At 38.1% G+C, this 15,591-nt stretch overlaps 2 protein-coding genes across 4 annotated transcripts in view; one reads left to right on the top strand and one right to left on the bottom strand.

The window, feature by feature from the left end:
* LOC129775722 (acetylcholinesterase) overlaps nt 1–15,591 on the bottom strand; it is a 208,857-nt gene that overhangs the window by 126,561 nt on the left and 66,705 nt on the right. The gene's annotated exons all lie outside the window — the stretch shown is intronic.
* The window catches only part of LOC129775723 (fibroblast growth factor receptor 3-like), an 81,837-nt gene continuing 68,873 nt past the window's right edge, over nt 2,628–15,591 (top strand). Inside the window, exons 1-2 of one of the 2 annotated variants that reach the window (XM_055780771.1) lie at nt 2,628–2,909; nt 4,760–5,475. In XM_055780771.1, the coding sequence (XP_055636746.1) occupies nt 5,198–5,475 (278 nt within the window). In that variant the 5' untranslated portion in view covers nt 2,628–2,909; nt 4,760–5,197. Of the gene's footprint in view, nt 2,910–4,726; nt 5,476–15,591 lie in introns of both variants that reach the window. The other variant, XM_055780770.1, reaches the window with a different exon arrangement.

Here is a 15,591-nt window from a genome sequence, read left to right as displayed (position 1 = left end):
GCAGAAATATCATGGCAAAGATGACGAGAGACTGGTAGGATAATTCTCATCTTCATCCGAATCGTGATCACTGCCTGTTAAAAATGCAGACACAGCATCCTTTTTAGTCAACATATTATTATTTCCATCGGACACAAACATAATTCCCTCAAAATGCACCTGAGAGAAATCAATGTTAACTCTTTTCATTGGAAGATTAGCACTTACTTTATATATTCCACATACGCTGCATATTCAAATTGAATCGGAGAATATACAATCATCGCCCACATTGCAAAAATCGATTCATTGAGCTTGTAGCAATAGGTCAACCTGGAACCAGTGAAAAAATTAATGAAAGAATGAAAGAATTCGCGAAAACTGAATGAACGTTCGGTAAAAGTCACAAATGAGCCCAAAACACCCATAAATTCACACAAGATCTCCACCGACAAACAAATCATAAAAATCAGTTTGCTTTTTATTTCGGATACTGTTTTAGAAATCATCGAAACAATTCTTTAGGACAACTATATCGAAATTATCAAAAGTAAAAAAAAAACTTGTTTGAATAGGCCGATGCTGCTGGAAGCCATGATGTGGGCTGACCTGGTACATCTTTGATTATTTCCTACATGATCAGTGTTCAAATTTTTTACCCCCTATATATTCCTGTTAGACGCAGTCCTACGTCAAAAATCAAATCGGAGATAAAAAAGCACAAATTTACTCACAAACAAAGGTTCACGTCAAGTTTGAACACTTTTCTCATAAATGAATGACAACAACTTGCTTGATTGAAATTTTTAGATTGGAATTTTCTTGATGAGAATGGGTAAAAAGAATAAGAAGAAAACAAACTATCTGTCATTCAGCTGGCTCCTCTCTCTCAGCTAAAAACGATCGCATTGCCAGGGGCAATAACATTTCGAGGCAAGTGTCATCTGATGATGCACGCGATGTTGGTGCAGTGAAAAGCGCTCGCACCTAACCGAGCCTTCGCGAGTGTGACGCCGCATCGAACAACAACGAAGTAGGCGATTACGGCGCGTCTGTCGAAAATGTAAACGCCGTTACCCAGGCAGCAACCAAAAGTTCCCCCCGCAGGTGGTGAAGGCGGTCGTTCTTGACAAACTCATCAGCGAATTCGCATCGATGGGTGTTACAGCAGTGTACAAGATGTGTGGCATAATTCAGTTTTTTTTCCAAGCTGTTAACATCGTTTGTTTTCCGTCATCATAAGGGCTTCGTTGGTGCCTTTGAGAATGCATCATCAATGCATTATGGCGAAGCAGGCGATAAGTTTGTGCGCCAGAAAATTATTTGGGGAATACCAAGCATCTTGAATGTCTTACTGGAATTATTTGGGTTCGCGTGCCAGGTGCAAAACTGCCTTCAACTAGGATTGCATTTATGCTAATATTGATCATAATGAAGCATTGCTACTGTTTTCGAGGTTGTTATGACCAAAAAGAGTTTATTTCGCTTGTTAAGTCACTAAGAAGAAAACTTCCTCCACTAAGGGTGACAGCTGCGCTTCTCTCGAGCATGAGAAAGTAATGCAACTTTTTTCGAGCGCAAAATAATGAGAAGTGTTTATATTCCTAGTAGTTTCAAGCCTAGTAGTCGCCATACATTGACTTATATAAAATAACAGTGTAGTTCTACGTCAACAATGCGGTCGTATCTTGGACACAACCTCCTATAATTTTTTCACTTTCGAAGATTTCGAGCCCTGTCGCGGATAACGAAAATCGCGAATAACGCAATAAAGGACTAAAAATTTGGTGCAAACACGAAAAAAAATGTTTCAGCATGAAAACTATGTGTTATCAATGCAGAAATCATTAAACTATCCATCTATAAGGTTGTGAACACCAGTGGCCGAATAATGTAAAAGCCACGACCAAAAAAAAAGCATGAGCCTACCACTCATTGACAAATTCCGGGAAGGTCTATAGATTTACTATGGAAGTCGCTGTCACGGATAATTCGAACCGCGGATCATCCGCTCGCAGATAATCAGGGTTCTACTGTACTTCTACCATAGTTCTTAGTTGAGATTTTCATGCCGAAAAAAACACGTCTTGAAAGTGTTCTGGAATGGCAAACTGTAGAATACGCGTGACCACAGTACAAGTCTGAAGAAACTTCTTTGACGAAAAATCTCCCGGCTAGAAACATTTATTATTTATTTTTATTTGAGAAATTTTCAGTAATGTGCTGGTTCGTCCTGAGATCATTTTTATGTTATGCAAACTATAGTTATATTTGAAGGTAAATTAAATTTTAAATAAATTCAGATGTACAGATATATTTCAATGTGTACAAACTATCTTAGAAAACGTGTTTCATATTTGGAATGAAGCTGTGTGAAGAATATGCGAACATCTAAATTATCAAATTGAGAAAACCACGGTCTTCTTGAACAACACGCCTTTCCCGGCTCCTTTTATAATTTTCGCCAAAGAGGGTCCGTATTCACACGTTCAGTTTTACTTATACATGATCAAAATACTCTCGAGGGAGAACGTATTACTGTGTGTTGTGCGCAGTTTCTTTCTTTTTTTCCATAACAACATCATCATCATCACAGCGATTTCCTAGTATTTTGTTTACAATCGTTCTCTTTCTGCACACTTAAATTCGCCTTTTCCGATACTGACGCAAGCAAGCAAGAATGAACGTTTTCAGTCCAAAGCGAACCGTGTGCCAGAGTGGACGTGTGTCACTCGAAGTTCAAAGCGATATAAAGTGTGTGCCGGTTTTCCTTTTTTTCAGTTCTCGTTCCTCTCCGTGTTCCCCCTGTTTATAACACCCGGTGCTAAACGTGAAAACATTGTGCGGGATAAACAAATTTGTGCTATATTTTGATATTCTGGGAAGTACGAAACGAACCTCAACGCAGAACCTATTCAGCTTGTTCAGAGGTGAGCCAATCGAGTGCTGTTAACACAGGAGAGTGGAAAATATATTTCGGAAAATTGTGCAAATTCCACGAATTCCAAGGGAAAGTCTTACCCAAGAATTTGTATGTTTTCAATAAGTTGGAAGTACGTGGAAAAGTGCTTTGATATGACCATGGAAAAATTCGTCAGTGTATATTTTATCGAAACGAAATTGAGATCTCAAAGTATGAGAAGCCGAATCAAGCCTAATTATTCCAACGTTTATGCCCGCGGAATGAACGTTATGTTACGTTCTTTTATGTTATTCCACTAAATTTGTTTCAGTCGACAAAATTCTTCAAAGTATATTTTTATTCAAGTAAAATAAACTGAATCAATGTACAATTTGCTATAATTTCGCAATTGCTTTCGAGAAGTTATCAGTGTATTTATACCAATCGGCTGAGCTGCTGATAAGCGATGATTCAAGCAGGTGACCAATTTGTTTAGAATTAAATTTCTACGAATCGCTTGTCAACGATCAGTGCAATAGATACATGGTAATACATGTATTGCGTTAGCAGTGGAATAATTAAGCTTTAATGAATATAATTGATTTAGTAGCGATGATGTAATATTCGTGAAAAATAATTTTCACAAATAATTGTTTATTTTTTGAAGGGGGTTATTTTAAAATCTATTTAAACTAGAACATTGCCACACTCCATAATAACCTTCGTGAATGTTTTCTCTGCATGCTTCCTCCATATAGTGTGTTGGTTTCATTATAAGTTGCTAAAACCATTAATCTCAAACAAAACCGTCGCGCATCGTAATGAACATTGCGTTTTTGTCTCAACATTTGTATAGTGGACACAAGAGCAGATCGTTAAAATGTTGAAATTCCTGAGAACTCCTCAACTCGAGCCGTACTTGTAATATCAGTTCTCTTTTTCATTTCAGGTACTAATTAAACCGACCAGCCCAACCCAGCTTTCTTGGAAAATATTGTCATAACACATGGTTTACCTTCCCCGCGAACATTCGGAAAGTGGCACCGAGACGAGTTGAAAATATTCTACGAGTGAAGCGCCGTACCATCGGCTTGTAATAACTTTTAATTGAATCTTCGAGTGTCGGAACTTTGTGGCCGAGACAAAATACCAGCGCCAAGTACAATCACCACTGTGTTGGTACTCGCAAGGTTTATGAAGGTTTTCAGTCAGGCGATAAGTGAGATAATTTAAACCGCTTCAGAATCGCTAGCAGCCTGGTAACAAACGTGATCCATTAACTGGCATGTTTGAGCATCGTTTCGTCGGCTGCTTATTAGTGTGATGATAAACTAAACGAAAATTTTTGCAACAATCGAGCAAAAAAGACAAGAACAGTGAGATATGTTCCCGAACATTCTGGTGGAAAGAACGATAGATGAATGTTGCACCTGACACCGTTAGCGATCCACAATATTTGGGAAGCGAATACTTGTGAGATCCCAGGGACTAAGTGGACTAATAATACTCTTTTCATTGCCGATTGTTGCAAAAATAGTACGACGTGACAGTGCAAAGTACAGCGCTGGATCGCCCAGTCTAAATCCACAACAAACTAGTTTTTTTTTCTTCATAATTAATACGTCTGGGATAGGTATTTGTATCTGTAGAATTCCCAGGAAAAATATAAAAGTGCTTGCTCACTAGCAATTCTGGTTTCGCAACGTGAGTGGATGAAAATCGGTCGGTTAGACTGGCGCGCAATTTCCAATTTGTGGACTAATTCGTTCGTAGAATTTTGTAGTGGCGCTATACATCCGTTTCGCCCGGTCCACTTCGTTGCGACTAATACATCTAATTATATAGTTTCCTTATTATGTTCCCAATACTGTGAATCAGTAATACGTCTAGCGGAAGTGTGTCGGCAAGAAACAATAAATAATCATTTGAACGGGGAAACGGCTATGCCAAATAGAATATAGAAACAGGAATATCGCCTCACATGTTTGCGTATAGCCTTCTCAAAGTGAAGAAAGTGTGATCTTAAAGCGTGTTGAATACAAAAAAAACACTGTTGGATAATACGTGTGAAGAAAAATATAGTCACAGTGATATTATTTGTTTGATTTATTAATGAGCATATTACTGTCACCATTTGGAGTGTATCCATTCTTGTTCGCTGTGCCGCGTGTCGTTCCGCATGTCATCAACATATTTATCGGTAACACTACACCTTTGAATAAGACAAAACAACATAAAGACGTCGGTGTGCGGTGAGTCGTTTGTTGAGCTCTTTTGTGCTGCCCAAGCAACAATACACAGCATAAATCATTCGACATGCTGTCGCACAAATGTTTACTCACCGAAATGAAAAGGTGTTACGATGTTGCCGTTCGAAAGCCACAGACTTTGCTGGTTGCCATCTGTCTGATGATCACTACCCAACTGTTCAGCGAAGCGCGAGGGGAGGATCACTGCAGCCGGTACAGATACAACAATGCACTCACCACGGATCACATGCAGTTCACCAAAGAGATACCCGATTTGGAGTACGGCATTCTAGGACAATTCAAAAGCCTGCATTGTTGTGCGAAGGGATATCGTAGCATCGAATGGTGAGTTAGAACAATATATCGTACATATAATTGTTGAGATTTCCTCTATATATAGATGATATTGTACAGATTTCCTCTATATGTATACAGTTTAACACTATAATGATTATGCTAGCAGAGCGTAGTCTGGGCCCATAATCTGTTGAGATATCCTATTTTTGTTTTGTGTTTTTAGATATTCTATATTGTTTAATTTTGTTCCTCTTCTTTCTTTGTTTTTAAGAGGCTTTAAACTTTGCAGTTCATTCGCTTCTAGAATTTTTTTTTGTTCTTCTTCTTCTTTGTTTTTAAGAGGCTTTAAACTTTGCAGTTCATTCGCCTCTATTTTTTGTTCGTCTAAATTATCCAAGATGATTGAAAGACTACATGTTGGTGTAGTGATGCATTATCACTAATCATACTAATAGTTAACGATAGATTACAATTATCTGATCTCGCCGCACTGGCAATGCGATATAGAATTATACAAATGTTCGAGTGTAGAAACAATCAGCCAGTTATGTACCACAGTTGATACCTACTTCTACACACTTGTGTTCCCATAAGGAACGGATGAAAATGGAATTGTTTACAAACACAACGTGATGGCCCCAAAACAGTTATTCGCGTTTCTTCGAAAGTGAGATGTGTTTTTCAACATAATATCCTTTCCATAAGGCTACGGGGGACAGGGACACAAATGTAGTAAGAGGACTATGCACTATATGATGCACGTAAACCAGTTTCTTCGTAATACAATCGAATCTGGGTTGTTGGCTCGTTTGTGCCAAACATTGCATCACAACAATCGTGAAAGTTTATAAACTCATTTTCGCATAGGCAAAACAAATGCAAGTTCGTCTTATATTAACCAAATTTTAATGCTTTGTATGAATCTTTTTCATAGATTACTCTCATGCATCTATAAGGCATAAGGCATCTATAACCGTTATTCCCGGTTGGGCATTGTTCGAAAAATTGAACATTGACCAAAACCTGATTTTTTTTTCCTGTAGGGATCGAATGGGTTTTGTCCTACATCACAATGTGCTTTCTTTCATCAAATTAGTACTGTAGAAAAAGTAACATATTTTTGTATTTTATTAGGTTTTGTTATTGAAGCACATTCCGAGCATAGTTAAACTGAATTTTCTGCCCAAATAAGTTATACAAGAAAAAATAAATTTGTGATAAATGGAAGCTAATAAATTAAGCTATCATTTGGTGCAAAAACATTATCATATGGTTGCTTTCCAATGCCCCGAAAAGTCATCAAATTTGCTGTTCGTTTTCTAGAACAGCATGCCGTTAACTGGTTAAACATCTTTTTTAAAGTTTAATTACTATAGAATACAGAAAAAAAAATTCAACTAACCTTCCGGTTGAGCGAACCCAAATTTCTAAGCATTTTGTTTATCTCCTACCATTAAAGTCTGAGCCTTATTACATACTTAGACAGTTTTACATACACTCATACCTCGCTATACGGCCGCTCTTTATACGGCATTTCGCTATAACGGCCCTATTCAATTAAGGCATGTTTTCGATTTACGGTCTAAAATGTCTCGCTATAACGACACAAAAACTATTTTCGACGTCGATATACAACTGATTCTTTATACGGTTTGTCGCTTTGCGGCCAAGTTTCGTGGAACGTATCTAGGCCGTAAAGCGAGGTATGGGTGTACTCGAAAATGGTTGTCGCTTTACCTCTTCCGGTTTTCGTGTAAACATTTGGGTTTGATTCGGAGAATTCTCTCCATTATATGCTTTAAAACTATTATACTTTGCATTGAAAGAACACAGAACACAATACTTGTGAAATTTTTTTTTCACTCAAGCAATTCTGTATTAGAAATCTAGACTTGAATGTTTTGCATGACTTTGGTCTAATATAAGAACTCGGAAGTCTAATGACGCTTAGTTATTGTAGTCTTATATCAGTTGTGAATGTTTTATTCAATACTGTAGATATATTATTCAATGAAGGTGTCAGTTACTACATTTTTTCTTATACATAATACAGTGATGGCGGAAATATAAAATACATTGTACAAGTTATTTTACACGTGCTTGTTTTACTTGCTGGATGCTGTGATATTACCTTTTTTTGTGATCTGTGAACACGTTGTTCAAATGGGAGATAGAGATATAAACGAGATTTTTTTGTCGGTAATTTCTTAATATTTCTGCAAACACTAGTATCTGGTAGGTGTCGGAGAAATAAATCCACTACCGGGAATGAAACATTAGGTGCGAGCCTAACCTACCGTCTTCCGACCTACATTTGTTGCGCGTTCTCTTACTAAGCGATCGAAACTCAAGGCCCTCAATCTACTATCTGTGTGTTGTTATAGAATAACTACGCCCGCGCAACAATCATCATTGATGAAGATCATCGATTCACGGTTGGAGTCCTGGCCTCTCTTCATCCATACAAGCTCCGCTTGAAACTACTTTGCACTGCAAACAAACATCGGCCTGTTGTGCTATGATTAACACACAATGATCACATCAACTGTCTCCGCTGTTCGGTCCTACTGAACAGTGGAACAGAAGGAATACTCTTACGCCTTAGCATTAACCGAGTAATTTACAATTAAGGATACGATAAACATGTAACATGTACACGATTAAATCCGGCTCTGTTACAGCTGAAATGCTAATAAGCTAAATAAATACATTCCATACCATTTCGTCAGACTGGATGGAATCCTAACATTGATCGTGAAAAAAGGAGCAGTAGGATTATTGTTTCATTCTGAAAAAAATGTCTATATTTTTCCCAGTTTTTAAGAAAAACGATGAAAAGAGAATTCTGCGGAAAAGCTCTCGCTAATTTAAACGCGAGGGAGCATTTTCGCAGAATTCTCTGCTACAGGGAATTCAGGGAATTCATTTTGGCCCTCTGATTTTCGTATTGGAAGGCCGTTATTTGAAGTTAGTCAATTTGAAGTTAGTTCTCCACGTGAATCCAAGCAAATGTTTCACGACTACATTTACAGAGAGAAAAGATCCTGTTTGCTACATCTATTTTATTGACGATGTTCCGCTAACTAAGCTCGACTGTGTGAGGGATCTAGGAGTCAATCGATTCGTTCGGTTCACTTTAATAAAATTACCCTAGAGTAACCCGCAACAGCTACCTTAGATCGGTCGTTTTTTCAGCTTCCAACAACTGACCCAGCTACAAAAAGGGAGGGGTTTCTCCAACGCATTGTGGTTTTCGATAAAAAATGGACTCACCCAGCAACCCAGATATAAGAACTTCATGGGGACTGTCCAGTTAGGCGGCTCGCACACCGGAGCAATCGGCAACTAGCAACATGCAATAAGCAATATTATCGCCTATGGGTTTTCCATTTAATTTTTGTTGATTCTGTAAATCGACGCAATATGATATCGCTATCGTCTTTGTAGAGCAACATATATCGCCAGCAACACGACGTGTCGGTTAAAAAGCAACTATATCGCCCATAATTTGATAAGTTTCGTTCATCAAGCAGATTGTTTGCAAAACGTCGTAAGACGTATGATTGCATACACGGTATGGTTGCTTATGCTCCAACGGTGCTGTGTATTTGGGGCTGTTGAAACCGATCGAAATAATCACATGAGAACGGTATCGCATTCAATTGATGCGATTGAACCGAAATCTGCGCGAAAAATTGCCACATAACGAGCAGAAGCGCGACTCAATCCGAGGTGTGAAGTAATTCTACAACATGGCAACTTGTCGGTCTCATGTGCCATACCCAATGAAAACTACTTGGAAACATTCAATAGTGAAGTCCATCGTTATTGTGATATTAGCTTATCAGTTCATTGTACATTGTGTCGTCCGAACCAAGACGGGTTTATGGTACTAGGTGAGGCCGTTTCGTCACTAAGTTGGTTAGGGGAGCGGTATATGAAAACAGCACGGAAGAAAGTAGAAGGGGAATTATTTGCTTGTAGCGTGAAAGAGACAGACTGATCACCAGTGAGCTTCGGCAATAGCGTATTGTGTTTTGTTTACAAACAAAACACAGTAGACTTCCAAGATGGTTGAAGAGTGGTTTTAGCAAGTTGGCCCACCTTAGGATATACTTCTAGGCGCCTTGGTCTGAACAAGTATTAATTTGTTCCGTTCGATGACATATGGTCCGGCTCAAGGCGCTTATATCAATGTATAACAGGTGATCAACATCATCACTTCAATAAGAAGGGGACTACGGTTTGTGCAGCGGGGGTTGTTTGTTTTGTTATTGCTAGGACACGCCATTTTTACATTTTCACATGTGAGAGTAGTGGAAATGAGAATGAAATTCTACAAAATCATTCTTTCTTTTTCACATAAATTCGCGAAACCCGAACATAGTAGGCATCGTTCGAATAAGCGTCGTAGCAGTTTGTAGAGAGCAGAGCTGCGATTTGTCGTGAGAATCAAGTGATGGTACTCACACAAAGATAATCAACAAATTTTGTACGACGATTATCTTTGGTGACCATCTCAAAGCCAGTTCAATAGTGTGAGAAGAGTATTATCACAACACTAACACATGGTGAGCTTCTACTTGACAGTAGAAATCCGAGCTCTTTGGTGAGTGTCCTGTTGCTGAAATGTCAGAATAGTGCGACACTCAAAAGTCTAGCTGATGGTTTGGTGTTTGGCGATATTCACAACATTCGCCTCTTCGTGTTCGTTCTTTACGGTCAGGGATGCCAGATGTGAATATACAGTTTCATTTTAAATACAATTTGAAGAATATTGTATTTTCAGGCATGTATTTTCTTTTCATCTTTTCAGATGGCCTTAATGTTTTTAGTGGCACTTCGCCGACTCTACGTAGTATTACACGTGTCATTCGTATTAGTACTTAGTTTGTGGAATAACACGCCTTGATTATCCCCTCTATTGCCGATCCCGATTGGGTTTGAAATTAGTAAAATGATGCATTTTGAAACCCGTTCGACTTCGATTTTTTTTTACCAAATTTGATTCTCATCGTTGCAACGATGCTAAATTTGTAGACATATTCGCAATTTTACTGATGTTTGATGTCCTGCCTATCCTGTTGCAGACTTATATTTTCAGTTGCAAGCTGCAGGGATATGGCATATCTACTCTTTATTTACTCTGGAGGTGATGACATTTACTTTGACAAAGGCCAACACGAAAACAACAAGTCACCAAGTATTTTTGTATACATTATACATCAAATATTTTTGTGTACAATGGCTCTCTGGGTTGACCGCTACCAACCGCGCCAGCTATCCAAACTGGACTACCACAAAACGCAAGTTACGCATCTGATCAATCTTTGCTCCCAGGGAGACTTCCCGCATGTTCTACGGTCCTTCCAGGCCAGTAACAAAACTCGCATCATGTGTCTGCTGCGGAAACTTTACCAACCGGGCGCGGAACGGCTACGCAATGAGATAATGAATTTCACAACGCCCTCGAACCGGAAGGTGGAAATCAGGAGCATCAGCAGTAATTACCACATCGAGTTGAATTCATCGGTTGCCGTGATATATAACAGGGTGTTCGTGTCGAATTTGATCAAGCAAATTGATCCCAGTGGGTAGAGGGAATATGAGACTCGTCTTGTCCGAAGTGGATTAGCTGATCAAAGATACCCAGGATGCGCTGAGAAGAACCATTGAAAAGTATTTGTCTACGTGCAGATTGATTTTGTGCGCCAATTCTACTTCGCGGGTTATTCCCGCGGTTAGGAGTCGTTGCTTGAGTAAGAGTGTCGGCTCAATCTTAGGAGGATATTCTTAAAATTTTGTATGTAAGATTGTCATTTGTTTGTTTCTTGAATGTAACAACACTATTTGCATTTCAGCACATTCCTTCGGAGCTAACGAAAAGAATTACGCTATCCTCATGCTGGAAGCTTGCAAGGTACAACTGTAACTGTTCACGGTCAACTATAAGGTGCCGTAAATCGACAGGCAAATATTCCTTCGAGAAACCGCCAATCAGATTGTCCTCGAACAAAGTCCACAGAAGCTGGAAGTGGTGACGAAACAGCTATACGAACTGCTATCCCAAGGCGTTCTATGTTATAATCTGTGGATTGGTACCGAATCTGGTTAAAAATTGCGACGAGTCTGAAGACGCAAACGTTGAATTTTGCCGGGTACTATGAACACCGGATGCAGCAAGGAAGCAAACATATATTCCATCTGGAATTGTTCGTGGCGCAGTTAATGGCACGGTATAAGAAGTTTCTCAATAAAGCCTCAATGCAAGTGGATGATTTTTAAGCGATTCTTCGAGATCGCAATTTTCTTTCGTTTTATGAAAAAATAAAATTTTTGTGTTCATCACACGTTTATTAACTAAACTTCAATAGTTCTGGTAATGATTAACTCAAAATAAAAAAAAAACACGCATTGTCGGTTTTCAATCGGATCGTTTTCATGATCCGCAAAATAATTATGAAATGGTAAATTTATAAATATACTTAAATACCATTTCATTCAAAAACCATTATGCTGCACCATCTTCATTTGAAAATTATATTTAATGTAACTTTTAAAATCATGACACCATAATATTTTTTATTATATATGTCTGTTCATTTTAACTACAAGAAATAAATATTCGCTCGATTAATCGAATACTGAAAGACAATTGTTCGAATGAATTGAATATTGGCCCCACGATTAATCGATAATCGAATAAACGAAAAATTTAGACATCTCTAACAACAACAACAACTTCTACTTCAACAAACGAATCTAAACAACCGTCGCGATTGTCAAAAATGATTGGAACTGTCTGATCACTCACATTTCTACTACCATCATACGCCACAACCACCGCTCTCGTAACGTAAAGTTGTAAACAGAGCGATCGGCAGTGAGAGGCATTGGAACCAACCGTCATTTGGTTAGGTGTCAGAAACAAAATAGTGAGTATCACTACTGAATATTTGGATCTCACGTGCCGTGAGAGGAATTGAGTGACTATGGTCAGCTTTTTTGTGACATTGATGGTGATGGATTGCAGCTCTGGTAGAGAGCCGCCGGCAGCGTTCTGATGCTGTTTGTAAACAATACCGACAGCATTTCCAATATGGCTGAAAGTGCATTTCATATGATTGTTTCACCTGGTATATATAGAGGCGCCTTGGTCCGGCTGGTGGTAGTTCTACTCATATGGGCACCTTACACGATCAACCGGATTGACAATAAGTGTCTTCAATATCGTGACAGCTAGGCTTTCAACATCTGATCTAACCTCAATCAATATTTTTCCACCTTACACGGTCAATATCGCCCTCAACCCGAGACAACGAAAATATCCGCGATGGCTAGTGGCGACATTTGAGTTTGGGATCCAAACTATTCTCTATCAGATTAGAAGGCTAAAAGGCAATTTTCAATTGGTAAAATTTGAATGAAAATATCTACTTGGTATTATTTAATTAGTTGAAGCGCATAGTCCTAACCTTAACATAACCTATTTCCCCTGAATTTTCAGATATTCCTACTAAAATGTATTATTATAATATAACGTCAATTTCAGACATAATTTTTGTATGGGATTCTCTCACCACTCGCAGAAAAAAAGTGATTTGCATTCACATAGAATACTAATTTGATTCGTAAAAGTTAATTTTCATTCATAATTTACACCTTAAAATTCGGTTTTTCTTCTCAAAAATACATCATAATACTCGTTTCACAAATACAGACTGTTCCTTTCAGTTTCAGAGATGCCAGATTCTTTTAGTTTGCGAAAATATATGCAAGTTATTTTATCTGAAAGCAAATGTTTTTATTCCATAAATGAGACTATGACAGTAGAACCCCGATTACCCGCGAGCGGCGAGCCCTGCGGATTATTCGTGACTGCGAGTTCCATAGTAAATCAATAGGCCTTTCTGGAATTTGTTATTGAGTGGTAGGCCCATGCTCTTTTGTTGTGGTCATGGCTTTTACATTATTTAGCCACTGGTGTACACGACCTTATAGATGGATAGTTGATTGATTTCCGTATTTATAGAACATAGTTTTTATGTTGAAACATCTCTTTTCGTGTTTGCATTTTTTTGTCCTTTAATGGGTCATCCGCGATTTTCGTTAATCGCGGTGAGTTTGCCCGACTATTCCGCGTATAATCGGGATTCTACTGTAGCTTGAATTAACACATGATGTTTTTTCATCTGTGATTTTCCCATCTCTTCTCATTCTCCAAATTTTATAGCGGAGTGTGAAGAAATACACAACACGCTCACTAGCGCAAAGAATGACCGAGTTCAACGTTAAAAAATTCCTAAAACGTTGTTAAGTTTCATCCTCTCTCTCACCATCACATTGTCAGTTTACTTTGATGTTTTGATTTGTATCGTGAAAAGTACCGTATTTTGCTATTCAAAGTATAGGTTTTCCAAACCAAAAGCTTCCATTTATGATTCCTACAATTTCAGTAGTTTATAAATTTTAATTGCAATCGCAAAAAAGACTAACAAAAATTAAATTTGCGCTTGCATATCTGGCAACTCAGTCTGGAAGTCCGTGAGGTAAAACGTCAACATCATGCATCCATATGAAATGTCACGATATTGATGCTCGAAAATCAGAAAATTCGGATTTCTGCGTCGTCGGCCATGTTCAGCTGTCATTATGCTCACAAATGTCATCATATTGTCAATAAAGTTGACCGTGTAAGGTCCGCTATACGAAAACATTGAAAATTGACTTGATTAACGTGGATAGTCTTAACAGACGAATACATTTACCGAAACGGTATTCGAGCTCTGCCAGAAAGATGGGAACAAGTTGTAGATAGCGATGGTCAATATTTAGAATGATTCGTCTATGACCGACAATAAGTTTGAATCTTTATAAAGATACAGTCAGAACTCGGTTGCGCACCTAATCATAAATCACGTCATAATACTCATTTTCTATCATTCTTTGTGGAGCACTTGTTACCACTTTTTCATAAGCTGAAACAGAAAGACATAGTATTAAGTTCACTTTCTGTACGATTTGTCATAAGACCATTTTATTCGTCAGACAATTTTTTGGAGGCAGCGGTTCCCCATACAATAGTTTTATATTTTCGTTTTGAAATCATTTTCGTGTTTCCAAAAATCGAGTATTCATAGGATCATGTCCTGCATGAGAATACATCAAAGCGACACGTGCTTTTCGGCATCATGAACGGCTATGTTAATATTCTACGTGGCGTTATACGTAGAATATTAACATAGTCGTAAGCATTCATTGTCTCCGTTCTTAAATGAATAGATCCAACACTAATCATATAAGAAAAGCAGCCCCACATGGTAATTTTTCTTACTCCAAATTTCATTGCTTTTGTTATAAGAACTTAAGAAAAATACATAAAGTCATACGATTTCATACGATTTTGCGGGTTTTTTTGTTAAAGGGCTATCATTTGAAACATAACGTACTGCAACTTTATTTAAAGTATGCTTCATCCGAAGCCATAGCCTTGGCCCTTCTTTCAGGCAGCTTTCCCCGCTGGTAGAAGTCTGGCTATATTGAAGCGAGTTATCAAGCCAAATTTTGATACCTTCTCAGATCGGAACGGCTTCCCAGAGAGGACGCTATGGGCCGGATCGAATAAGATCTGAGGGAACAAAGGCTAGGGTATATGACGTTAAACCTCCCTGTGCACTCTTTATAAATAATTCGTGACAGAGCCATAAACATGTGGTCTAGCGTTGTCATGCTGTAAAATTATCTTATTTTGTTTTATTCTCCCATTCTGGTCGTTTTTCCTTCAGAGTTGTATTCAAATTGTGATCAGCATTATCAGCGATAGTTTTTTTTTTTCAGTACATATTGATGTTCTTTGTTATTCAAATCAAAATCAATGCTTCTGAATCGTTGAAACCACTTTCATCACATGCTTACTGAAGGAGCATATGTTTTGCAAGCATCGACTAGAAAACGATGACTTTTATTTGTTCTTTTTATAGAAAAAAAAATAATGCAAAAACAGGAAGTGGGTTATATCTATGGTATAACCGCAATGGTGACGTAGGACTATCGTTGATTCAGTGATCATTTGTTTGAAGTTCAATCTGAATCCATTCTGAATGAAGAATAAATGAATATTCGGGGGACTTCGAAAACGAGAGCGTTACGTTAGAGGTACAAGGT

Source organism: Toxorhynchites rutilus, chromosome 3 (genome assembly GCF_029784135.1).
Source record: "Toxorhynchites rutilus septentrionalis strain SRP chromosome 3, ASM2978413v1, whole genome shotgun sequence".
Taxonomy (NCBI): domain Eukaryota; kingdom Metazoa; phylum Arthropoda; class Insecta; order Diptera; family Culicidae; genus Toxorhynchites; species Toxorhynchites rutilus.
The sequence above is the reverse complement of the archived record's forward strand: the minus strand, read 5'-3'. Positions and strand labels throughout refer to the sequence as shown.